Here is a 26770-nt window from a genome sequence, read left to right as displayed (position 1 = left end):
CAACACAACACAGCAAGCAATACTTTAGAGTAAAAGTACTTCAGTTCCGTTGCAATGTAGTCCAGGGAATCATCTCTGGAGAAAGTCTGGAGTATGAATAATGTCTCTGAGAGGAGAACACACAGTCCCTCCCGTGAATGCATGAGGAGCATGAGCAGAACACGGTGGACACGTAGCTGTAGCCATGTGGTTCGCAGCTGATTGGTGGAAAAAGATCAACAGTACACTGCTGAAAAAAGTGTAACGCCCCCCGCGCGGCACACGAAAACTACCCATTTTTAACAGCTTAATGTGTACTTTTAAGGTAATGAATACTGATATCTGAAGCACGGAGCGGCTCCTTTATAACTTCAACTTTCACATAATGCAAAAAAACAAGAATCACAAATTTGGGGAAAAAAACCTAAAACACTGTTTATCTCAGTTTCACCGAGGCCGACATGTTCCGGCATTTACGCTGCTCCGTCACATATGCCAGGCTCTAAGTGCAGCCGCGGCGTCGCCAGTTCAAATCCCGACTCAGACAAGTTACTGCATGTCCTCCCTTCTCTCAGCCCCATTTCACTCTGTCCTTTCCTGTCTAATAAAGACTACAGGAAACAAAGTGTTAAATAACAAACTGGAAAAACCTGCCACTGCACCTGTCACAGAGACAGGTGCGGTGCAGGTCACGTGACTGTTGGAAGTCAAAGTAAAGTTGTTCAGAGACGACGCTGACGCAGTGAGTATTTCTTATGATTAACACATGAAATAATGGAACAAAGATTGATCCTTTTTCATATATTTGTATTTGTAAAACAATAACTCTGATGTAAATGAGACGAGCTTTGGTCCTTGTTTACAGTGAGCTTAGTGTGAATGAACTCTACGTATGTCACATCTGTCCAACCAGGAAGTCACATTAGAACCTTCAACATGTCAAACTAAAGACATTTAGTCTGTTTGTGCTTTTGTCAAACGACTTCTGTGTTTGTGGAAAAGAATTTCCCCTGAGGAACAATAAAGTCTAAAGTCTAAAACTAGACGACATGTTTAGAAAAGTCTGACATATGAATCCAGTAAAACAGGTTTGAAGCCTCCTGTTGGGACCTGGTGTCGACTCTTTTAAACATGGTTTTGGTTCATACCAGCTCAAGTATTTGATCACAACTAGTTTAGGTTAAAAACAATACATTTAAGATAAGATATGCCTTTAATGCCCACACAATAATGGGGTTATTTCGGTGTTACAACGCAGGTAGATACAGAGCAAAAGGACAAATAACTTAAAGGGAGTTTTTTTTCAACTTTTTTTTTTTTTTTTAAACGCTCTTAATAGAAAAACTCTTACAAACAAAAACAAAGACTCTTATCAACAAAACTCCTGTAAACAGGTCCTCTCATATCTTAATAGGGAATGGAGGGCAAAAAAATAAAGGTGAAATAAAATAAAATAAAAGTAGCTGTGATGAGACAAATAATACTAATAATAATGGTAAAGTAAACACTCTTATTTACATCAGTTATATCCACCTGAATATGATGGTATTGCACATGGTTAAGTCAGTATTACACATGTTCAGGACGAACAGTGTTTGTTATAAAGTCTGACAGCAGCAGAAGGAAAGACCTGTGAAACTTTTCACACAGCGAGGGTGGATCAGTCACTGAAGCTGCTCTCCAGAGCTGACAGAGTGTCCTGCAGGGGACAGAGTGTCCTGCAGGGGGCGACACTCATGGTCCAGCATAGATGTGAGTTTAGCCAGGACCCTTCTGTCCCCCACCTCCTGCACCGAGTCCAGAGCACAGCCCAGGACGGAGCTGGACTTCTTGATGACTCTGTCCAGTCTCTTCCTCTCCCTCTCTGTGATGCTGCTGCTCCAGCAGGCCACACCTACAGGAGCTGATGCCACCACAGAGTCGTAGAAGGTCTTCAGGAGTGGCCCTGTCACTCCAAAAGACCTCAGTCTCCTCAGGAGGTAGAGCCGACTCTGGCTCTTCCTGTACAGTCTGTGTTATGAGTCCAGTCCAGTTTGTGGTTCAGATGAACACCCAGGTACTTGTATGAGTCACTCTCTCAATGTCCCGTCCCAGGATGTTCACTGGTGAGGGGGGCGTGGGGTGGCGTCTGCGGAAGTCCACCACCATCTCCTTGGTCTTTGATGAGGAGGTGGTTCCGCTGACACCAGTCCACAAAGTCCTGCTCCAGTCCTCTGTACTCCGCGTCATCGTCGTCCGTGATGAGTCCGATGATGGCAGAGTCATCAGAGAACTTCTGCAGGACACAGCTGTCCGTGTCATGTCTGAAGTCTGCAGTGTAAAGGGTGAAGAGAAAGGGCGCAAGGACAGTGCGCTGGGGCGCCCCCACACTGCAGGTCAGAGTGTCAGACCCCGCCCCCTTCACGCCTCCCACGTCAAGCCCCTTCCCCTCCACGCCTCCAAAAACACCACTCACAAACACGGGTCGGTCCGTGAGGTAGTCCAGGATCCACTCTGCAGGTCATACACACCAGCCGTCTCCAGCTTGTCCCTCAGGAGCTGATGGTGTTGAAGGCGCTGGAGAGATCGAAGAACAGGATCCTCACAGAGCTGCCAGGCTTCTCCAGGTGAGAGAGAGAGAGGTGCAGCAGGGAGATGACGGCGTCCTCCACTCCGATGCCAGGCCGATATGCAAACTGCAGCGGGTCCATGGCTGAGCTCACGGTGGAGCGGAGGTGGTCCAGGACCAGCCGCTCCAGTGTCTTCATCAGGTGGGACGTGAGAGCCACTGGCCTGAAGCTGTTGAGGTCTTTGGCGCGCGGTATCTTAGGCACAGGTACCAGACAGGAGGTCTTCAGACCTGTGGTACCACCCTCAGCTTCAGGCTCATGTTGAAGACATGCTCCATAACTCCACACAGTTCATCTGCGCAGGACTTAAGGAGCCTGGGGCTGATGCCGTCAGGTCCTGTTGCCTTCCTCACTTTAATCCTCTTCATCTCTCTCTTCACCTGTGCTGCTGAGACACAGTCCCTGGATGGCAGGGGGACCGTGTGCTGGGGGGATCGGTGAGTCCAGGTGAAGTGGGGAGCTGATGGGCCGGAGCAGAGGTGTGAAGAGGAAAGGGTGTAGGCCACTGTCCAGCTGTGGAAGAGGGAGCAAGCAGCTGTGCAGGGGGAGGGGTTGGTGATCAAATCTCAGGAAGTGAGAATTCAGTTAATTCACCCACTGTAGATCCCCTTCTGTCTGGACAGGGGTGACCTTGAAGCCTGAGAAGGTTTTCAGGCTCCTCCACACTCGCTGAATGTTCTTCTGCTGCAGCTGCTCCTCCATCCTCCTCTTGTAGCCGGCCTCAGCCTGCCTGATCTTCCTCCTCATCTCCCTTTGTACAGTCCTCAGCTCCTCCTTGTTCCCTGATCTGAAGGCTCTCTTCTTCTCCTTCAGCAGAGCCTTCAGTTCACGGTTAATCCATGGCTTGTTGTTTGGAAAACACTGCACCGTCCGGGAGGGAACGTTGTTCTCAAAACAGAAGTTGATGTAGTCCGTGATGCACTCTGTGATGGTGTTGATGTCCTCCCCATGTGGGTCATAAAGCTCAGTCCAGACAGTGGTGCTGAAGCAGTCCCTCAGAGCCTCCTCGCTCTCAGCAGACCACATCCTCACCTCACGGGACACCACAGGCTGCCTGCGCACGATGGGTTCATACACAGGCCTCAGATGTACAAGGTTGTCCGAGCTGCCCAGGGGAGGGAAGGGGGAGGTGGAATTAGCCTCCTTGGTGTTGGAAAAGAACAAGTCCAATGTTCTATTGTCTCTGGTGGGGCAGGTAACATACTGGGTGTATGTGGGTGTACACTATGTGTATGTGTACACCACTTCTCATAAACAAACACCGCCAGGCCTCCCCCTCTTTTCTTTCCACTCTCCCTCGTCCGGTCTGCGCGCAGGAGGTGAAAATGGTCCAAAGCTGGGGTTAACCAGGTCTCTGTGAGCAAAATGATGCTAGAGTCTCTGTATTCCCGTTCGTACCTTGTGAGACTCGCCAGCTCCGCTGTCTTATAGTGGAGCGACCTCACGTTTCCCATGACGATCTTTGGGAGTGCAGGTCTGAAACGGCGCTTCTTTTCCCGGAGCTTGGCACCAGCTCGCCGGCTCTTCCGTGTCTTTCTTAATATCTCCCACGTATGGAGTGTTTTCCTCCGGGAGAGACCGCACCAGCTCCGGCGCCACCTCGCAGGTAAATCAGCTGTTCCTTTGCGTACACCCGCCGGGGGAGGGGCGCGAGTCCAGCGCACATCGCGGCACAAAAATAAAACACAATAATCCTGGCGAATAAAGTTTGAATCAACGTGTGTCAAGCGCGTGTCGGTGTGTACACATCCAGCAAGTGGATGTATGTAAAAATATGCTAAAAAAAATACAATAAATAGGGCATAAAAAGTTTGGAAAAGTTTGGAAAAGGAAGAGCGCGTTGTAACCCAGCAGCCAGCCTCACCGGCGCCGGAATTAGTATTGTCTTTCATATCTCCTTTAAATTAAACAAATGCTGTGAAATCCAGTGTTAAATGTGTTTAAAGCAGCTCTGATGTCACTCACACGTCTCTGAGGCTTTCACTTTGACTCAAACACCTGGATTTGTCATATTTTGTGATATTCTGAGGTTAATCCCAGTTTCTCCAGTGAAATCACATTATGTTCCACTGAAACTTTTGCTCCGTTCAGGAATTTAGAATGTTTGTTTACAGACTTTAAAGGTCTTTATATAGTCCCGCTTTAATCACAGTCTAATCATTTATAATACACTATTAAGGAGGAAGAATATTTGTACAAAGTGACAGGCAGTTGAGTGTAATGTGGTCATGTGACCAGCAGAGGGAGACACAGTAAGTCCACATCTGGAGAACAGAGCTTCTAAACAGGAGACATCTCTGTATGTTCTGTTCAAATGGACTCTTCTTCTGATTCCAGCTCCTACAACATGGACCCACCTGGACCTGGCCCCGGGTCTAAACCCAGACCTGGACCTGGACCTGGACCCGGACCTGGACCTGGACCTGGACCTGGACCCAGACCTGGACCTGCTCCCAGCTCTCTGTCTCTGAAAAGTGACCGCTCTAAGGGTCTTCCTCCATTATTTAAAGAAGCTCCTCCTGAAGACCAGAGGTGAGACATTTGAACAGTTCTTTTCACTCTGATAAACAGAGACAAAGTGAGTGGGGCTGTTACTGTACGACTGCCTCCTCAATCAAACACGTTCTTCAAGTTGATCTTCTTTCCTGCTTTGTCATGTTCATGTGCTCCAGAGGGTCAGACTTAGACATAAAGAAAAGTCTGGACACGCCTTTTCATTCAATGTTTATGTTTACTACATTGACATAGTAGATAAACTGTAGGCATCAAATATATGAAGCAAGATGTATGGAATCATGAAGCATGGAAATCAAGATAAATAACATTTGTGACCATCTTACCACTTGTTCCCTTTCGGGGTCACGGGTGACTGGAGCCTATCCCAGTGACTTCGGGCCTTAGGCGGGGTACACCCTGGACAGTGGCCAACTCGTTGCAGGGTCAACACAGAGACATAGACATGACAGACAAACATTCACCCTCACATTCATTCACTAAGGCCAATTTAGAGTTACCAGTTAAGCCTAACACATCCATGTCTTTGGACGGTGGGAGGAGCCGGAGAACCCGGAGAGAACCCACGGTAACACGGGGAGAACATGCAGACTCCACCCAGAGAGATCATGTGATGTTGGTCTCAGCTATGCAATGATGTCTCAGTCATGCACATCTGATAATATTTGAATAAATTGTGGTCATTTGAATGTAAACCCCTCTGAGAGTTTTTTACAGAGAAAACGGCCTCTAAAGATTGAGCCCAGAGTCACAGGGGGGCTCATTTGCATCTCATTAAGATAAGCCCTCCCCTCCTCACACTGTCACACTGTTTTTGGTGCATTCAGAAATACCTTAGATTTAAAGGTGCCATTACATGCTTTTTTTCACGTTTCATAGTCTATCCTAAGTGTATAATTCATAATAATAAGTGTTGTGCAACACCCTTAACATAATAGTTTATAAATATCACCCAGACCTTGGACCCCCTCACCCACCCGGAAATGCAGACGGCTTGGTTTGATATTTGCCCCACCCTTGTGAAGAGCGATCTGGCTCCCCCGCCCAACCCGTGACGTAGTCTCAGAGCGCGTGTGTGCCCCGCCCACCCGTGACGTAGGCCCCACAGCTGTGTGCTGTAAGCTCCGCGGAGCAGCGCGGAGTGAGTGAGAGAATCTACTTTGAGACTGAATAAAAACGTGTTTATTCTACAGCGTGCGCAGAACAGATATAATTTTATATATATATATATATATATATATATATATATATGTATATATATGGACATAAGTCTTATGTCCATTGCGCTCTTATTTCCTGGTTTTTCGGTATCGGATAGAACTTCTCTCCGTTTATTTTCCCGGTTGCTGCATCAACTGCCACATAAACCTTCACCATTGTGATAATAGTAAAGAGTGCGATATCATTAATGACGTTTTGGGCCTCTTTGAACCGTGTTTCGTAGTAAATCGAAGCAGAAAAACTCCGGAATGGGCTTGTAGGGAGACACAGCCTGCAGCAGCGCAGCGCGGAGCCGGGGAGGAAGGGGGCGGGAGGCGACAGGCGAGGGGGTGAGGGGGGATGACGCGTGCTTGCCCTTATGACGCGGTCTTGCCCCACCGCCCGTCAGTTTGGAGATTGGAGGAAAGGAGATAGTCTGTTATAGAAACACTGCGGGAATCAATCAAAAAAACACTCTGGACAAATATGAAGCACAAATAGCAATGTAAGAAGGTTAAAAGCTCTGAAAAGAAAAAAAATTATGGCACCTTTAAGAAATGTTTATCACACTAAACACTAACTGTAACAATCTACACAAACACAGAGTTAAATTAAACTGTATTTTCACATTAACAAATCACATCTTGTTTTGCCAAAACTTAAAACCAGTTCATTAAGAGCATCTTGAACCATTAAATATTCGCCATTTTCAATAAAACTCTGCATTGTCCGTTTAATATTAGAGGCCTTATTTATTAATGATTTCCTATTAGTCTGCAGACTATCAAGTTTACCAGAGAGCCCTTTGGCGGTCAGTTTAACTGCTGAAGCAGCGTTTTAGCTTCGCTTAGCTCTGCTCTGCTCCGGTGCCCGAGGCAAAAGTGACGAGAATCACGAAAACTAACACCAAACCACCATAAAACACAGCGTTAAAGCAATCCTTTAGAGTAAAAGTACCTCAGTTCCGTTGCAATGCAATGCAGGGGTCCAGTGCTGCAGATCTCACAGTGCTGAACAGTGCAGGGTTTTAGCTTAGCTTAGCTCCGCCCGGCTCCGGTCGGAACAACAAGCCGAACTCAGCGGGTAGCGCAGGAACAAACGCCACGAGGACCGGGGGCACTTTCGTCTTAGGCATTTGGTGGATGTAGTAGTGTAGAATCATAAGCTCTGGAGAAAGTCTGGAGAAATGAATGAAATGTCTCCGAGGAACACGTAGCTGCTGCTGAATAAGTAGCTGAATAAGTAGCCATGTGCTTCCAGCTGAAAAATAACAACATTGCGCTGCTGGAAATATGTAACGCGCCGAGCGGAGAGGTGGACCCATTTTTAACAGCTTAATGTATACTTTTAAGACAACCAATAGTGTTATCTGAAGCACGGAGGGGGAGGGGCTCCTTCATAACTTCAACTTCCCACATTTGAAAAAAAACAGCTAAATTGGTCTTTTTCTCCGTTTGGTCGGGGCCGATGGTTTTAAGGGTGGCGAGTCACATTTACATCTGCCTTTTTCCCCACATTTTGCTCTCAACCCTGTTTTTTTGTAAATACATTTTATAAAGTTTTGGCACACATAATGTCTTTGCTTTAATTCACTTTTTGTCCTTTTCTTTCTTGCCTGGATGAAGTGTATTAGAGCCTCTTGTAGATGAAGAGAAGAAAAAAGGATGAAATATTTTCTAGTTCAAACACACTAATCTTCCATTAAAAAAGTTGAATTTTGTGAGATTTTAATAGTCCAAATATTCCAGAAAATGTCTAATTTGTACTAAGTGGACTGGAGTAAGGTAAGGTAACTTTATTGGTACCCGAGGGTAGATTTGGTTGCAGGTTATAAAGAGTGGGCTGCTCACACACACATGGACAGTGACATAACAGAGACGACTAGTGCTCCAGACACAGAGACATGGATAACAAGTATACAAACAGTTATAAGTGTAAAAATACAGCAGATGAAATACAGAGTAAAAGCCATCATAGATACAAAACACTAGTCCAGAATAAATAAATAAATAGATTAAGAAGGCTGTACAGTCCATAAGTTAATAAAATAGTACGTAGTCTGACCATTTGTAGACTATAGTCTGGCTAAAGTTGGAAGTTGGTTTGTTTTGGATGTTTGACTTACAGGAGGAATAATGACTTTTGTGACTTTTGTCTTGGATAAACTATAAGAATGTAGTTTGTGACATTTGGCCGATCTGAGCTCGTCTTTGGACTTTGAGAAGTTTGACGGTCGACGCTGCTGTGGATCATTTACACTTTGACCTGAACTGGGACGGACCAAGTTGAAAGTGGCTCATGAAGATGGGCCATTTCCAGCTGTTGTGTTGTTTGACTGTAAATGCACTGCACAGTATTGAGAAAAGAAGAGCCAGAAGTAAGACTCTCATTTGTGACTCAGTGGAACAGGAGCCTCGTGCTCTCATGAAACTATTGTACAAATGTGTGAGTTTGACTATTTTTACCTGTGGAACTTTGGCTTGTTTATGATGTCATAAACCCACAAGATTAATGAGTCACTAATAAGTTTCTACTCATAATAATAAGGTCAAGTAAAGCGTACGTTCTTCTCCTCAGACGTTCCAGAGCTCTAGTATAAGTCGTGTCAGTAGTTTTGTCCTGGAATCCTCCTGAACATCAGAGACATCTCTGTATGTTCTGTTCAAATGGACTCTTCTTCTGATTCCAGCTCCTACAACATGGACCCACCTGGACCTGGCCCCGGGTCTAAACCCAGACCTGGACCCAGAGCTGGACCTGGACCTGGACCTGGACCCAGACCTGGACCTGGACCTGGACCTGGACCTGCTCCCAGCTCTCTGTCTCTGAAAAGTGACCGCTCCAATGAACATCCTCCGACCTTTACAGAAGTTCCTCCTGAAGACCAGAGGTAAGACCTGCTTCATCCAGAGCTCTGGACATGTTCTCAGGACAGCGCCACCTGCTGCTCATCCTTCATCAGTGCAAACAGTGATCCTGTGTTTGAATGGAGCTGCTCTCAGTGTGAGACAGATGAGTTCAGGTGGGACAGGATCACAGGGTCTTCTACAGATTGTACAGAGTCTCAGAGAATCATCTGTTCTGAACCAGGACTGAACACATGAGAGTCAAACAACTGGACCACTGTAGATGATGGATTTGGATTTATGATTCACATTGTTTTTCAGCTGCATTTGACCAAAGAACCCACACACTGTAAGAAAAAGTAGTGTTTCTATACGGTAAAGAGCAGAATGTAGAATGCTGTAAATCTGCAGTAAACTTACAGTGATGAGAGAACTGCTTCTTACTGATGCATGTGGACAGTATCTTACATTAAGAGTTGTATTTTTACACCCGCTACTGTTGCATTTATACTGGGAAAGGCTATTGTGCTTTTCAAAATAAAACACCCTCATGCACAGTAGCTTAGAAACTGATTATTTGATTAAACATTAACATTTTAAAATACACTCATTAAAAGACAAGATAGACAGTTAATATAATCCTCTGACGACTCATCTTCAGCTCACATATGTATTACTTCTCTTCTAAAACTCTGTTACTATAGTTACAGAAAAGCTGTAAATTCATAATGAATTAATTATCTCCAATTCACCTTTTGTCCAACACTTAAAAGCCCCTGAACACATGAAACAAGGAGCACAATCATTCCTCAAACTCTTCTATTGGAATACTGTAGTTCTTTTCAAACAGTTCCCTCTCAAGTGAACTCCAGGGTTCTTCTGCCTCTGCACGTGATTTAACATGAAGCAGTCTGAGAACACACAAGTTATAAGTCACTCTCTGTCCTAAATGTTTGTGCTTGTTTTCTGTGTGAAACACTTTGAGTTGTCTGTGTGCATGAAAGGTGCTCTACAAATAAACTTGACTTGACTCAGAATGCTGGTGAAAAAGCCCAGGGCCAGTAGTGCCAGGCTCCTGTTCTGTCAGGCTCTTGTCAACACTTTTCACACTCTCATGACAAACCTGATGTATAAATTCATGTGTGGCCTAAATGACTCTATGAACTCTCTGGTGGCGATGCTGGTGAGTCCCAGGTTTAGTGCTGTTCAGTATCACTGCTCTTTATCAAACACTGAGCTGTCTTTTAGGACCCTTTTATTCTTGTCTCCTGTCTTATTGTGTTCTTTTATGGACCATGAGTCTGAAACAAAGAAATAATGATGATTTTATGGTTTGACAGGGAGCCAGTCCCAAAGGAGCAGCTGGACGCCATCTTCAGAGTGAGTAGCCCACGGCCGCAGCATGTGTGGGGTTCTCTGGGGCGCTCCTCAGGTTCTCTCTGTGACTCAAACTATTCTCTTATTGTTCTGTTCCAGCGTCTAGAGGAGGACGTCCTGACTTTTGTCAAAGAGCAGCTGCAGAGGCTCCACAGGCTCCTGGCCTCAGATTACCCAGAATGCTCTGAGAGTGAGGGGGAGGAGCTGAGCAGCAGAGAGGCGGTTCTGAACATCACCCTGGACTTCCTGAGGAGGATGGACCAGGAGCAGCTGGCCCAGCGCCTGCAGGACAGTAAGAACTCTGTTACTGTCCATCTGAGGAACAGCTCCAGGCTCTGATCTGTTTAACTTTACAATTAAAAGTAGATCATTTGACATTTTAGTGAAGACGTTTTCACAAATCAGAAGGAGCTTGAGTTGACAGTTGTTTGTGTCTTTATTCAGGAAACACTGTTGGAGTTTGTGGAGATAAACTGAAGTCTCATCTGCAGCAGAAGTTCAGCTGTGTGTTTGAGGGTGTGGCCAAAGCAGGAGACTCCGCCCCCCTGACCCAGATCTACACAGAGCTCTACATCACAGAGGGCGGAGCCTCAGAGGTCAACCAGGAACACGAGGTCAGACACATGGAGAGTGCGTCCAGGAGAGCGGCCGCTCCAGAGACCACCATCACATGTGAAGACATCTTTAAACAGCCTGACCACAACTGCCCGATTCAAACAGAACAGAAGAACAGAATAAAGACACCACTTTTAATATTCAAAAATATTTTTGCTGGACTTTGGCCAGTAAGAGAAGACCAGACCAAGCAACTAACGAGAAAAGAGACAAAAGCACCAATCAGAGCGGTGCTGACCAAGGGCGTGGCCGGCGTGGGGAAAACAGTGCTGACTCAGAAGTTCAGTCTGGACTGGGCTGAAGGCAGGGCCCATCAGGAGCTCCAGCTGCTGTTCCCGTTCACTTTCAGAGAGCTCAATGTGTTCAGAGACACACAGTTCAGCCTGGTGGAGCTGCTGCACCACTTCTTCAGTCCATCCAAAGATCTCTGCAGCTTCCAACAGCTCCAGGTGCTCTTCATCTTTGACGGTCTGGACGAGTGCAGACTTCCTCTGGACTTCAGCCGAACCCGGGTCCTGAGCGACCCCACAGAGTCCGTCTCAGTGGACGTGCTGCTGGTAAACCTTATCAGGGGGAGCCTGCTTCCCTCCGCTCGCCTCTGGATAACCACGCGCCCCGCGGCGGCCAATCAGATCCCTGCTGAGTGCATCTCCATGGTGACAGAGGTGCGAGGGTTCACCGACCCGCAGAAGGAAGAGTACTTCAAGAAGAGGTTCAGAGACGAGGCCACAGCCGTCATCTCCCACATCAAGAGCATCCGCAGCCTCCACATCATGTGCCACATCCCGGTCTTCTGCTGGATCCTCTCCACAGTTATACAGAAGTTTCTGGAACAAACAGAGAGACCAGAGCTGCCCCGGACTCTCACACAGATGTACGTCCACTTCCTGGTGGTGCAGGCCAAAGTCCAGAACATCAAGTATCACCAGGGATCAGGGGCAGACCTTCACTGGACTCCAGAGACCAGGGAGATGGTGCGGTCTCTGGGAAAACTGGCCTTTGAGCAGCTGCAGAAAGGAAACCTGATCTTCTATGAGTGTGACCTGAGCGAGTGTGGGCTTAACGCTGCAGCGGCCTCAGTGTACTCCGGAGTGTTCACACAGGTCTTTAGAGAGGAGCCAGGCCTGTACCAGGACAAGGTCTACTGCTTCATCCATCTGAGTGTGCAGGAGTTTCTGGCTGCTCTTCACGTCCATCAGACCTTCTTCAGCTCTGGAGAGAACCTGCTGTCACCACCACACTCCTCTGAGAGTCCTGAGTCTGAGGCAGACTTCTACTGCTCTGCTGTGGACCAGGCCATACAGAGTCCAAACGGACACCTGGACCTGTTCCTGCGCTTCCTTCTGGGGCTGTCTCTGTCGACCAATCAGAGCCTGCTGCAGGGTCTGCTAACACAGACAGGAAGTAGCTCAGGGACCAATCAGGAGACAGTAAAGTACATCAAAGAGAAGCTGAATGAAAAGGGTCTGTCTGCAGAGAGAAGTCTGAACCTGCTCCACTGTCTGAACGAGCTGAACGACCTCAGTCTGATGGAGGAGATACAGGACTACATGAGAGGAGAACGTCTCTCCAGGATAAGTTCTCCTGCTCAGTGGTCAGCTTTGTCCTTCCTTTTACTATCCTCAGACTCAGACCTGGAGGAGTTTGACCTGAGGAAATACCGGGCCTCAGAGACAGCTCTCCTGGGTCTGCTGCCGGTGATCAAAGCCTCCACCAAAGTCCTGTGAGTCCAGACTGTATTTAAAGTGCATATGACAGGTCAGATTATACTTTTCACATAAACATAGTGAACATGATTATATTTAAGTTTTGACTCAACATTTAGTCTGTTTTTCTCCAATTTGACCATTTTGATGTTTATAATGTTACTTCCTGGTTGGACATGAGCAGCAGATGTGACGTATGTAGAGATGATTCCACAACTGTTGCCTGGCAACCATAATGTTAACAAGGGCCAAAATCCATTAAATTGATTATGATTATGGTTATGATTTGACAAATAATAATTCCTGATAACACCTTCAGTTTGTTAAATGATTGTTTAAACTGTCAGAATAAGTGTCAGTGCATCTGAAGGTCCACACTTTTTCCTACAGAGGGCGCTATTTAAGGATCACGCCATTTAAGTGAAAGGTTAAACAATTTTAAAAGCAATGTCCAGCGCTGGTCACTAGAGCGGTCAATATAGACCAGAATGCATTGCGAGTGTGTGAAAAACCACAGCGACAGGTCTTTACCTGGACACAACACGACTGAATGAAGCAAAAGAGCTGTTTAAACAAAGCACTGTCCAGCCCAGATTATGAAGAAACCACTGTTAAATAAAGCCTTAGCTGTAAAGTCACCAACGTTAGCCGCTTAGCTTAGCTTGAGCTGGAAAAAGAGCTCCATCACAGGCAAAAAGATGAATAATTAGTTTGTTTTTGTTTAATGTGAGATCCATGACTTGTTTTGTGATTATTTGTCCATAACTATGTGTGAGTCAGACGCATTTGACCAATATTTATGACACAAATACTGTCTGAAGCAGTTCAATCAGTGAAAAAGGTTAAATCCCCTGGATGTGACGTCTCACAGTGGAATTTTATCTGCACTTTTGGATCCGAGTTGAAAAGAGACTTTTGGAGCTTTTTCACATTAGTTTTAAGAGAGAAGAAATGTGAACAAGTCTGAAGCAGAGAACAATCTGTCTTATTCCCAAACCAGGCAAAGATCTCTTTATGTTGGAAACTGGAGACAAAAACATTGTGAAATATTGATGACAAAATTCTATCTCAAATACTTGAATGAAAACAGTTTAAATGAAATAATAAATGAAACACAAACTGGATTCATGGCCAAAAGGCTCAAATATGAGACTGATTTTGATTGAATCCATCACTCTGAATATATTGACAAAGACTCATTCTTTTTCTGGACTTTTACAAAGCATTTGATTATGTTGAGCATGACTTTATTTGTAAAACTATTTTAGTTTTGGCTCCAGATTTGTCTGAACAGTTAAAATGCTGCACAAAAACATAAACAGTTGTATCATGTTCTATCCAAACACTACATCGAGATTCTCTGTATCACGTTCAGAACGCCAAGGAAGTCCTCCAGCTCCATTTCTATTTCTGTTGTCTAGGAAACGCTCCAGACTCATGTCTCCTGCTCTCTCTCTATATGTTAAATATATATATTTATATGTTAAAGACTCAACATATGATTAATTTAACTACAGGGACCAACTGAGTCAGAATTAGAGAAACATGAAATTCATCTGCACTTTAAACTCTTGTGTCATGGTTCTAGTCTCTAATGTCCCTCTCTGTCCTCAGTCTGCCCCTCTGTGGACTGTCCCCTCACAGCTGTGGTCCTCTGGCCTCAGTCCTCAGCTCCTCCAGTCTCACACTCCTGGATCTGTCTCACAACGACCTCCAGGACTCAGGAGTGGAGCTGCTGTGTTCTGGACTGAAGAGCGCCACCTACAGACTGGAGACTCTCAGGTGATTTGCGCAACATCGCCAAAATCAGAAGAATCCTGCCTAAAAGTGATGCCGAAAAACTTATCCATGCATTTGTAACGACTAGATTAGACTACTGTAACTCCCTGCTTGCAGCGTGTCCTAAAAGCTCCATAAAAAGCTTTCAACTGGTTCAAAATGCAGCAGCAAGATTACTAACAGGAACAAAAAGAAGAGAGCACATTACGCCAGTGCTGAAGTCTCTTCACTGGCTCCCCGTCGAGTCTAGAATCAAATTCAAAATTCTACTCTTGACCTACAAAGCCATAAATGACATGGCCCCATCCTACCTCAAAGATGCTATAGAACCATATCATCCAAACAGAGCTCTTCGCTCTCAGAATGCTGGCCTTCTGGTGGTGCCAAGAGTCTCTAAAAGTACTGTAGGAGGTAGAGCGTTTAGCTACCAAGCTCCTGTGTTATGGAATCAGCTCCCGACCCATGTTAAATATGCTGACACAGTCTCTTCATTTAAGTCCAGGCTTAAAACGTTCCTCTTCGAAATCGCTTATGGTCAGAGTAGTTAGGAACATAAAGATAAACCCACAGCTTCAGCTACGCTGCCCTAGGAGTAACTATGCTGGGGGAAGTATGACAGCTTGAGCACTATCCTCTTCTTCTTCTGACTACTTATGCTATCAAACAATATTTATTTTTTGATTCCACTTGCAAACTGTTCACCGCCTTCTTTTCTTTCTCTCACTTCTGAGGACCTGTGGACCCAGATGCCCCTCCCCTGGTGAAGTGGTCCCTGCCCTGTGTGGACGGTCCCTCATCTGCCTGAAGAGTGGCTCCAGTTCGCCTCAGTCGGTCCCTCATCTGCCTGAAGAGTGGGTCCAGCTCGCCTCCGACGGTCCCTCGTCTGCCTGAAGAGTGGGTCCAGCTCGCCTCCGACGGTCCCTCTTCTGCCTGAAGAGTGGGTCCAGCTCGACTCAGACGGTCCCTCTTCTGCCTGAAGAGTGGGTCCAGCTCGACTCAGACGGTCCCTCTTCTGCCTGAAGAGTGGGTCCAGCTCGCCTCCGACGGTCCCTCTTCTGCCTGAAGAGTGGGTCCAGCTCGACTCAGACGGTCCCTCTTCTGCCTGAAGAGTGGGTCCAGCTCGACTCAGACGGTCCCTCTTCTGCCTGAAGAGTGGGTCCAGCTCGACTCAGACGGTCCCTCATCTGCCTGAAGAGTGGGTCCAGCTCCAGTCTCCTTGTGTCCGTCTGTCCGTCTGTGAGAGTTGGATCTCTCCTTCACTGGAACTCCTCCAGGTTTCTACGCTTTTTTCCCAAAGAGGTTTTTTTTGTAGTTTTTCCTGGCCGAGAAGGAGAGTCTAAGGACAGAGGACCCTGGGACATCGTCCCTCGCCACCACAGACATTGTCTGACTTCATCGCCACCACAGACATTGTCTGACTTCATCGCCACCACAGACATTATTGATTAATTTCTCCCTGTGGCCCTCAGAGGCAACTGTTGTTGTGATTTTGGGCCTTACAAAAATAAATTGATTTGATTTGATTTGATTTGAGACGCTCCCATGATGCACTCTGTCCCTTGTGTCCACATGAGTGTAACGCTGCCCCTTGTGTCCACATGAGTGTAACGCTGCCCCTTGTGGCCACATGAGTGTAACGCTGTCCCTTGTGTCCACATGAGTGTAACGCTGTCCCTTGTGTCCACATGAGTGTAACGCTGTCCCTTGTGTCCACATGAGTGTAACGCTGTCCCTTGTGTCCACATGAGTGTAACATTGCCCCTTGTGTCCACATGATGTAACGCTGTCCCTTGTGTCCACATGAGTGTAACGTTGCCCCTTGTGTCCACTTGAGTGTAACGCTGTCCCTTGTGTCCACATGAGTGTAACGCTGCCCCTTGTGTCCACATGAGTGTAACACTGCCCCTTGTGTCCACATGAGTGTAACGCTGTCCCTTGTGTCCACATGAGTGTAACGCTGTCCCTTGTGTCCACATGAGTGTAACGCTGTCCCTTGTGTCCACATGAGTGTAACGCTGTCCCTTGTGTCCACATGAGTGTAACGTTGCCCCTTGTGTCCACTTGAGTGTAACGCTGTCCCTTGTGTCCACATGAGTGTAACGCTGCCCCTTGTGTCCACATGAGTGTAATGCTGTCCCTTGTGTCCACATGAGTGTAACACTGTCCCTTGTGTCCACATGAGTGTAACGCTGTCCCTTGTGTCCACATGAGTGTAACGCTGTCCCTTGTGTCCACATGAGTGTAACACTGCCCCTTGTGTCCACATGAGTGTAATGCTGCCCCTTGTGTCCACATGAGTGTTACGCTGTCCCTTGTGTCCACATGAGTGTAATGCTGTCCCTTGTGTCCACATGAGTGTAACTCTGTCCCTTGTGTCCACATGAGTGTAATGCTGCCCCTTGTGTCCACATGAGTGTAACACTGTCCCTTGTGTCCACATGAGTGTAATGCTGTGTGTCTTTAGGTTGTCTGGATGTCTTGTCTCAGAAAGGGGCGGGGCTTCTCTGGCCTCAGCTCTAAGCTCCTCCCACTCCCATCTGACAGAGTTAGACCTGAGCTACAACCATCCAGGACCCTCAGCAGAGCTCCTGACCGCTCTACGGGACGACCCCCACTGCCCCCTGGACTCTCTCAGGTCTGGGTCCTGGTTCAGTCTCTGGTCCATGGTTGGTCCAGGTCTGGGTCTGTGGTCTGGTCTAAACTGGACTTGTGTGTTTCAGGTTGGATCCTGCTGGAGAACAGTGGATGGTCCCAGGTCTGAGGAAGTGTGAGTCCCTGTATTTCATTCAGGCCACGACAGGGCCACGTCAGGGCCACGTTTGAGTCACATCAAAGTCACGACAGGGCCACGACAGGAACATGTCAGGGCCACGGCAGCGCCACGACAGAGCCACGACAGGGCCACGACAGGGCCACGACAGGGCAACGTCAGAGCCACGTCAGGGCCACTTCTGAGCCACGACAGGGCCACTTCTGAGCCACGACAGGGCCACGACAGGGCCACTTCTGAGCCACGACAGGGCCACTTCTGAGCCACGACAGGGCCACTTCTGAGCCACGACAAGGCCACGTTAGATCCACGACAGGGCCACGACAGGGCCACTTCAGAGCCACAACAGGGCCACGACAGGGCCACTTCAGAGCCACAACAGGGCAACGACAGGGCCACGATAGGGCCACGTCTGAGCCACAACAGGGCCAGTTCTGAACCAAGACAGGGCCAAGACAGGGCCACGACAGGGTCATGTTAGAGCCACGACAGGGCCACAACAGGGTCACAGTAGAGCCACGTCAGGGCCATGACAGGGCCGCGACAGGGCCACATTAAAGCCAAGACAGGGCCACTTCTGAGCCACGACAGGGCCACGAGAGGGCCACGTCAGACCAACGACAGGGCCACGTCAGGGCCACGACAGGGCCACATTAGAGCCACGTCAGGGCCATGACAGGGCCACATTAGAGCCAAGACAGGGCCACGACAGGGCCAAGACAGGGCCACTTCTGAGCCACGACAGGGCCATTACAGGGCCACGACAGGAACACGTCAGGGCCACGTCAGGGCCACGACGGGGCAACAACAGGGCCATGACAGGGCCACGACAAGGCCACGACAGGGCCACGACAGGGCAACGTCTGAGCAAATTCAGGGCCACGACAGGGCCACGATAGAGTCACGTCAGGGCCACGACAGGGCCATGACAGGGCCACGTCAGGGCCACGACAGAGTCACGTCAGGGACACGACAGGGCCACGTCAGGACCACGTCAGGGCCACGAAAGGGCCACGACAGGGCCATGTCAGGGCCACGACAGGGCCACGTCAGGGCCACGTCAGGGCCACGACAGGGCCACGACATGGCCACGTCAAGGCCACGACAGGGACACAACAGGGCAACGACAGGGCCCCGTCAGAGCCACGTCAGGGCCAAGACAGATCAAAGTCAAGACAGGGCCAAGACAGGGCCAGAGCCACGTCAGGGCCACGACAGGGCCACGACAGGGCAACGTCAGAGCCACGTCAGGGCCACTTCTGAGCCACGACAGGGCCACTTCTGAGCCACGACAGGGCCACGACAGGGCCACTTCTGAGCCACGACAGGGCCACTTCTGAGCCACGACAGGGCCACTTCTGAGCCACGACAAGGCCACGTTAGATCCACGACAGGGCCACGACAGGGCCACTTCAGAGCCACAACAGGGCCACGACAGGGCCACTTCAGAGCCACAACAGGGCAACGACAGGGCCACGATAGGGCCACGTCTGAGCCACAACAGGGCCAGTTCTGAACCAAGACAGGGCCAAGACAGGGCCACGACAGGGTCATGTTAGAGCCACGACAGGGCCACAACAGGGTCACAGTAGAGCCACGTCAGGGCCATGACAGGGCCGCGACAGGGCCACATTAAAGCCAAGACAGGGCCACTTCTGAGCCACGACAGGGCCACGAGAGGGCCACGTCAGACCAACGACAGGGCCACGTCAGGGCCACGACAGGGCCACATTAGAGCCACGTCAGGGCCATGACAGGGCCACATTAGAGCCAAGACAGGGCCACGACAGGGCCAAGACAGGGCCACTTCTGAGCCACGACAGGGCCATTACAGGGCCACGACAGGAACACGTCAGGGCCACGTCAGGGCCACGACGGGGCAACAACAGGGCCATGACAGGGCCACGACAAGGCCACGACAGGGCCACGACAGGGCAACGTCTGAGCAAATTCAGGGCCACGACAGGGCCACGATAGAGTCACGTCAGGGCCACGACAGGGCCATGACAGGGCCACGTCAGGGCCACGACAGAGTCACGTCAGGGACACGACAGGGCCACGTCAGGACCACGTCAGGGCCACGAAAGGGCCACGACAGGGCCATGTCAGGGCCACGACAGGGCCACGTCAGGGCCACGTCAGGGCCACGACAGGGCCACGACATGGCCACGTCAAGGCCACGACAGGGACACAACAGGGCAACGACAGGGCCCCGTCAGAGCCACGTCAGGGCCAAGACAGATCAAAGTCAAGACAGGGCCAAGACAGGGCCAGAGCCACGTCAGGGCCACGACAGAGCCACGACAGAGCCACGTCAGGGCCACGACAGAGCCACGTCAGGGCCACGACAGGGCCACGTCAGGGCCACTTCTGAGCCACGCCAGGGCCACTTCTGAGCCACGACAGGGCTACGACAGGGCCACGACAGGGCTACAACAGGGCCACTTCTGAGCCACGCCAGGGCCACTTCTGAGCCATTTCTGAGCCACGACAGGGCCACGTTAGGACCACGACAGGGCCACGACAGAGCCATAACAGGGCCACGTTAGGGCCACGACAGGGCCACGACAGAGCCACGACAGGGCCACTTCAGAGCCACGACAGGGCCACGTCAGAGCTGTGACAGGGCCAGGACAGATTCACGACAGGGCCACGTCTAAGCCACTTGAGACGTGGCCCTCATGTGTCTCACGTCAGGGCCACGTCAGGGTCACGACAGGGCCACGTCAGAGCCACGACAGGGCCACGTCAGGGCCACGACGGGGCCACTTCTGAGCCACGTCAGGGCCACGACAGGGCTACGTCAGGGCCACGTCAGGGCCACTTCAGGGCCACAACAGGGCCACGTTAGAGCCACGACAGGGCCACATTAGAGCCACGTCAGGGCCATAACAGGGCCACGACAGGGCCACATTAGAGCCAAAACAGGGCCACTTCTGAGCCACGACAGGGCCACAACAGGGCCACGTCAGACCAACGACAGGGCCACGAGAGGGCAAAGTCAGAGCCACGTCAGGGCCACGTTTGAGTCACATCAAAGTCACGACAGGGCCACGACAGGAACATGTCAGGGCCACGGCAGCGCCACGACAGAGCCACGACAGGGCCACGACAGGGCCACGACAGGGCAACGTCAAGGCCACGTCAGGGACACGTCAAGGCCACGACAGGGCCACTACAGGGCCACTTCTGAGCCACGTCAGGGCCACTTCATTAAATATAAATATTTCAAATCTGTTGTTAAATCTTTCCAACAGGATAAACATCATCTTTTAAAATCACATGTAAAATGTCAGAAAAGTACAAACTAAAAACATCATCATTAAATGGAACAGATCCAAAATCCATCCATCCATTTTCTGCCCCTTTATCCGGGGCCGGGTCGCGGGGGCAGCAGTCTGAGCAGGGACTCCCAGACTTCCTCCTCCCCAGACACTTCCTCCAACTCCTCCGGGGGGATCCCGAGGCGTTCCCAGGCCAGCCGAGAGACATAGTCTCTCCAGCGTGTCCTGGGTCTTCCCCGGGGCCTCTTCCCGGTGGGACATGCCTGAAACACCTCCCGAGGGAGGCGCCCAGGAGGCATCCGGAACAGATGCCCGAGCCACCTCAGTTGGCTCCTCTCGACGTGGAGGAGCAGCGGCTCTACTCCGAGCTCCCCCCGTGTGGCCGAGCTCCTCACCTTATCTCTAAGGGAGCGCCCAGCCACACGGCGGAGGAAACTCATTTTGACCGCTTGTATCCGCAATCTTGTTCTTTCGGTCACTACCCAAAGCTCATGACCATAGGTGAGGTCAGAACGTAGACCGACCGGTAAATCGAGAGCTTTGCCTTTGGGCTCAGCTCCCTCTTCACCACAACGGTCCGATGCAGCGACTGCATCACTGCAGCCGCTGCACCGATCCGCCTGTCGATCTCACGCTCCATCCTTCCCTCACTCCTGAACAAGACCCCGAGATACTTGAACTCCTCCACTTGGGGCAAGGACTCCCCACCCACCTGAAGAGGGCAACCCACCTTTTTTTCCGGTCGAGAACCATGGCCTCGGATTTGGAGGTGCTGATTCTCATCCCAGCCGCTTCACACTCGGCTGCAAACCGTCCCAGTGCATGTTGCAGGTCCGGGTTTGATGGAGCCATCAGGACAACATTGTCTGCAAACAGCAGAGATGAGATCCTGTGGTCCCCAAACCGGACACCCTCCGACCCCTGACTGCGCCTAGAAATTCTGCCCATAAAAATTATGAACAGAACCGGTGACAAAGGGCAGCCCTGGCGGGCTCCAACATGCACTGGGAACAGGTCTGACTTACTGCCGGCAATGCGAACACAGCTCCTGCTCCGGTCATACAGGGACCGGACAGCCCTGAGCAAAGGGCCCCGGACCCCGTACTCCCGGAGCACCCCCCAAAGGACACCCCGAGGGACACGGTCAAAAGCCTTCTCCAGATCCACAAAGCACATGTGGACTGGTTGGGCAAACTCCCATGAGCCCTCGAGCACCCGATGGAGGGTATAGAGCTGGTCCAGTGTTCCACGACCGGGACGAAAACCACTCTGCTCCTACTGAATCCGAGGTTCGACTATCGGTCGGATTCTCCTCTCCAGTCCCTTGGAATAGACCTTACCCGGGAGGCTGAGGAGTGTGATCCCTCTGTAGTTGGAACACACCCTCTGGTCCCCCTTCTTGAACAGAGGGACCACCACCCCGGTCTGCCAGTCCAGAGGCACGGTCCCCGACCGCCACGCGATGTTGCAGAGACGTGTCAACCAAGACAGTCCTACAACATCCAGATACTTTAGGTACTCAGGGCGGATATCATCCACCCCAGGAGCTCTGCCACCGAGGAGTTTGCGAACAACCTCAGTAACTTCAGCTTGGGTGATGGATGAGCCAGCCTCCGAGTCCCCGGTCTCTACTTCCTCTTTGGAAGACGTGACTGAGGGATTAAGGAGATCCTCAAAGTATTCCTTCCACCGTCCGACGACATCCCCAGTCGAGGTCAGCAGGCCTCCACCCGCACCGTAAACGGTGTTGGTGAGGCACTGCTTCCCCCTCCTGAGGCGCCGGACGGTTTGCCAGAATTTTTTTGGTGCCGACCGATAGTCCTCCTCCATGGCCTCCCCGAACTCCTCCCAGGCCCGGGTTTTTGCCTCTGCGACAGCACGAGCCGCGGCTCACTTGGCCTGCCGATACCCGTCGATGACCTCCGGAGACCTACAAGCCAGAGTGGCCTGATAGGCCTCCTTCTTCAGTCTGACGGCATCCCTTACTTCCGGTGTCCACCACCGGGTTCTGGGGTTGCCGCCACGACAGGCACCGGAGACCTTGCGACCAAAACTCCGAGCAGCCGCATCAACAATGGAGGCGGAGAACATGGTCCACTCGGACTCAATGTCCCCAACCTCCCCCGGGACATGGGAGAAGCTCTCCCGGAGGTGCGAGTTGAATACCCTACTGACAGAGGGCTCCACAAGACGTTCCCAACAGACCCTCACAATGCGCTTGGGTCTGCCAAGTCTGTCCGGCTTCCTCCTCCGCCAGCGGATCCAACTCACCACCAGGTGGTGATCGGTTGACAACTCTGCCCCTCTCTTCACCCGAGTGTCCAAGACACGCGGCCGGAGGTCAGATGACACGACAACAAAGTCGATCCTTGACCTCCGGCCTAGGGTGTCCTGGTGCCATGTGGACTGATGGACACCCTTGTGCTTGAACATGGTGTTCGTTATGGACAATCCGTGGCTAGCACAGAAGTCCAATAACTGAACACCGCTCGGGTTCAGATCGGGGAAGCCGTTCTTCCCGATCACCCCTCTCCAGGTGTCACTGTCATTGCCCACGTGGGCGTTGAAGTCCCCCAGTAGAACAACGGAGTCCCCGGTCGGTGCACTGTCCAGTACCCCTCCCAAGGACTCCAAGAAGGCTGGGTACTCTGCACTGCATTTCGACCCGTAGGCCGCCACAACAGAGACCTGTCCCCCACCCGAAGGCGGAGGGACGCGACCCTCTCGTTCACTGGGGTAAACTCCAACACGTGGCGGCTGAGCTGAGGGGCTATAAGCAAGCCCACACCAGCCCGCCGCCTCTCCCCGCGGGCAACACCAGAGAAGTGGAGCGTCCAGCCCCTCTCGAGGAGATGGTTCCAGAGCCCAAACTGTGCGTGGAGGTGAGGCCGACTATATCTAGTCGGTATCGCTCAACCTCCCGCACAAGCTCAGGCTCTTTCCCCCCCAGCGAGGTGACATTCCATGTCCCCAGAGTTAGTCTCTGTGTCTGAAGATCTGGTCGCCGAGGCCCCTGCCGTCGACTGCCGCCCAGATCTCTCTGCACCGGCCCCTTATGGATCCTCCTGCGGGTGGTGGGCCCACGGGAGGGCGGCCCCACGTCGCTCTTTCGGGCTGTGCCCGGCCGGGCCCTGTGGGGTAAGACCCGGCCACCAGGCGCTCCCCATGGAGCACCCATCCCAGGCCTGGCTCCAGGATGGGGCCCCGGTGACGCCGATCCGGGCGACGTAACCGGCCTTGTTCTTTTACTCATCATAGGGGGCTTCTGAACCGATCTTTGTCTGACCCGTCACCTAGGACCTGTTTGCCTTGGGAGACCCTACCAGGGGCTTGAAGCCCCCGACAACATAGCTCCCGGGATCATTCGGGCCCTCAAACCCCTCCACCACCTTAAGGTGTCGGTTCAAGGAGAGGATCCAAAATGCACAAAATAATAATGAAGTGACTGACGAGCCAAAGCAACTTTCACCAGAGGAAGTCTTTTTGGAACAAATCCATTGAAGTGTAAAAAAGCCTGGTCATCTCCTCCAATCGTGTGTTTCAAACAAAGAGAAAGTCATTTCAAATACTACACAATATTTAGCCTTGTAACAGCATCATCTCCAGATCTGACAATATCACTGATAAAAGTACATTCTGTGACAAACTCAAACTGTCCATCATCTCTTTGATTTATGTCATAAACCTTCACATTTTGAACCATGTGACCAGCTATTTTTCTGTTCAAACTCACTACAACTTTATTCAAAGACAAAAGATATTATAACATGCACAGAAATAAACATTAAATCTATGAAGCGTATTGTAAATCTAATTCTACCACTTGGAAAGTTTGATATCCATAAAAGCAACATTTTCAAAATCACTCCAGGATCAATATTTCCCTCATTGAACTTAAAGCATTTATAAAAACATCAAAGATATGAAACATTCTAAACATTTGCCCTAAATCTGTATTTTATTATTTTCTATGATTGTTTCCTTTTATATTTGACTTTTGTGTTTTTGCTGTTTTGATGACGTCATAATTGATGTAACTTATGTCACACTTTATGTCATTTATACGACTTGTGACGAGACTGAACATTGATGTTTCTTACAATCAAAAAGAAAGATTTAGCTTTAATTTAGCCTTTTTACCCCAAACTTTGATTTGAATATTCAAAGTGACAATAAAAGTTGATTTAGACTGAACAATCCAAGCAGCTTCAGAACGATAGAAAAGAATCATAAATAACATAAACAACATTCAGACAAGAGGACGTTCATTCAGCTCAATATTTTCTCTGAAGTCTTAAGGCTCCAGTACAATTCTTTTTATAAATGTATAAAAAGACTTCAGTTCATTCTTGAAAACAATAAAATGAGCTTTTACTTTTATGAATCTACATTTGTGTTTATCAAATATGATAAAGACCTGAATATTCCACATGTATTCAACATGTTTGTAATAAAATGTACAAATGTCATAGTTTTATAACTGATGCAGGTCAAATATGATAAACAAGTCTCTAAATGATTAGAACAGTTTGACAGAGCTACAATCCTAAACATGTCATGTGTTTGTGTCCTCAGATTCCTGTGAGTTCTCTCTGGATCCAAACACAGCTCACAGAAGACTCAAACTGTCTGAGGACAAACGGACAGTTACCATGACGACAGAGGAGCAGCAGTGTCCACATCATGAGGACAGATTTACAGACTGGACTCAGGTCATGAGCAGCACTGGCCTGAGGGGGCGCTGTTACTGGGAGGTGGACTGGAGGGGGAGGAGGGGCTTTAATGTAGCAGTGAGTTACAGAGGAAAGAGACGAAGAGGAAAGAGAGAGGAGAGTGAGTTTGGACTCAATGATCAGTCCTGGAGTCTGAGCCTCTATGATGGACGTTACTCTTTCTATCACAACAACAGACGAACAGTCCTCCCCTCCTCCTCCTCCTCCTCCTCCTCCTCCTCCTCCTCCTCCTCCTCCTCCTCCTCCTCCTCCTCCTCCTCCCCCTCCTCCTCCTCCTCCTCCTCCTCCTCCTCCTCCTCCTCCTCCTCCTCCTCCTCCTCCTCAGGTCGAGTGTCTGTGTTCCTGGACTCTGAGGCTGGATCTCTGTCCTTCTATCAGGTTCTCTCTGATGGAAAACTGTTCCTCCTCCACACCTCCAGCTCCTCCTTCTCTGAGCCTCTGTTTCCTGGGTTTAGTCTGTGGTGTGAAGGTGACTCTGTGTCTGTGGTGGATCTGAGGAGAGCGCCCCCTGGTGGACCTCTGTGACTCTTTTACATCATAAATATTTCAGCTTCTCTTTATTCTTCATAAAGATCTTGAGTCTGTGCTGTGGACGTTCTAAATGCAGCAGGAGGAGGAACACGAGAGCCACAGAAATGAAGTTTAATGTTTAATAAAGAAATACAAACACAGGATCAAATAAACACAATAAAACAGAACAAGAGAGAAAAATCTAAACCAGTCATCAACATCCCATGTTTAGTCCTGACTCTGGCACCAGCAGGAGGCCGGTCCATGTTTAGTCCTGACTCAGGCACCAGCAGGAGGCCGGTCCATGTTTAGTCCTGACTCAGGCACCAGCAGGAGGCCGGTCCATGTTTAGTCCTGACTCTGGCACCAGCAGGAGGCCGGTCCATGTTTAGTCCTGACTCTGGCACCAGCAGGAGGCCGGTCCATGTTTAGTCCTGACTCAGGCACCAGCAGGAGGCCGGTCCATGTTTCGTCCTGACTCTGGCACCAGCAGGAGGCCGGTCCATGTTTAGTCCTGACTCTGGCACCAGCAGGAGGCCGCTCCATGTTTAGTCCTGACTCTGGCACCAGCAGGAGGCCGCTCCATGTTTAGTCCTGACTCTGGCACCAGCAGGAGGCCGGTCCATGTTTAGTCCTGACTCTGGCACCAGCAGGAGGCCGCTCCATGTTTAGTCCTGACTCTGGCACCAGCAGGAGGCCGGTCCATGTTTAGTCCTGACTCTGGCACCAGCAGGAGGCCGGTCCCTGAGCACAGGACTAATCTCATGGTACTTCCTGGTTCTAGTCAGGACCTGAGCAGCAGCGTTCTGGATGAACTCATTGAGCAGCCGTAACAGTCGTTTTATAAT

The 26770-nt window shown here is 50.0% G+C and overlaps 2 protein-coding genes across 3 annotated transcripts in view; both read left to right on the top strand.

Annotated features, from left to right (window-relative positions):
* Positions 1 to 26770, top strand: part of LOC140355682 (uncharacterized) — a 201693-nt gene that overhangs the window by 74650 nt on the left and 100273 nt on the right. The window lies entirely within an intron of this gene.
* LOC140355923 (NACHT, LRR and PYD domains-containing protein 3-like) lies at positions 656 to 25975 on the top strand. 2 transcript variants are annotated; one of them, XM_072440575.1, is made up of 9 exons: positions 656 to 721; positions 4926 to 5120; positions 10489 to 10528; positions 10625 to 10817; positions 10970 to 12863; positions 14461 to 14628; positions 17090 to 17260; positions 17346 to 17392; positions 25255 to 25975. In XM_072440575.1, exons 2-9 carry the CDS (start codon positions 4936 to 4938, stop codon positions 25935 to 25937), a joined length of 3381 nt encoding a protein of 1126 aa, XP_072296676.1. In that variant the 5' UTR covers positions 656 to 721; positions 4926 to 4935; the 3' UTR covers positions 25938 to 25975. The 2 variants fall into 2 exon arrangements, with proteins under 2 accessions (XP_072296676.1, XP_072296675.1); XM_072440574.1 differs by lacking the exon at positions 656 to 721 and adding an exon at positions 8992 to 9192 and having other exon boundaries at positions 4891 to 5120.

The sequence above is a fragment of the Eucyclogobius newberryi genome, unplaced genomic scaffold, assembly GCF_026437365.1.
Source record: "Eucyclogobius newberryi isolate DKJ021-1_F unplaced genomic scaffold, fEucNew1.0.hap1 SCAF_12, whole genome shotgun sequence".
Taxonomy (NCBI): Eukaryota; Metazoa; Chordata; class Actinopteri; order Gobiiformes; family Gobiidae; genus Eucyclogobius; species Eucyclogobius newberryi.
This window is presented reverse-complemented; position numbering and strand designations above follow the sequence as displayed.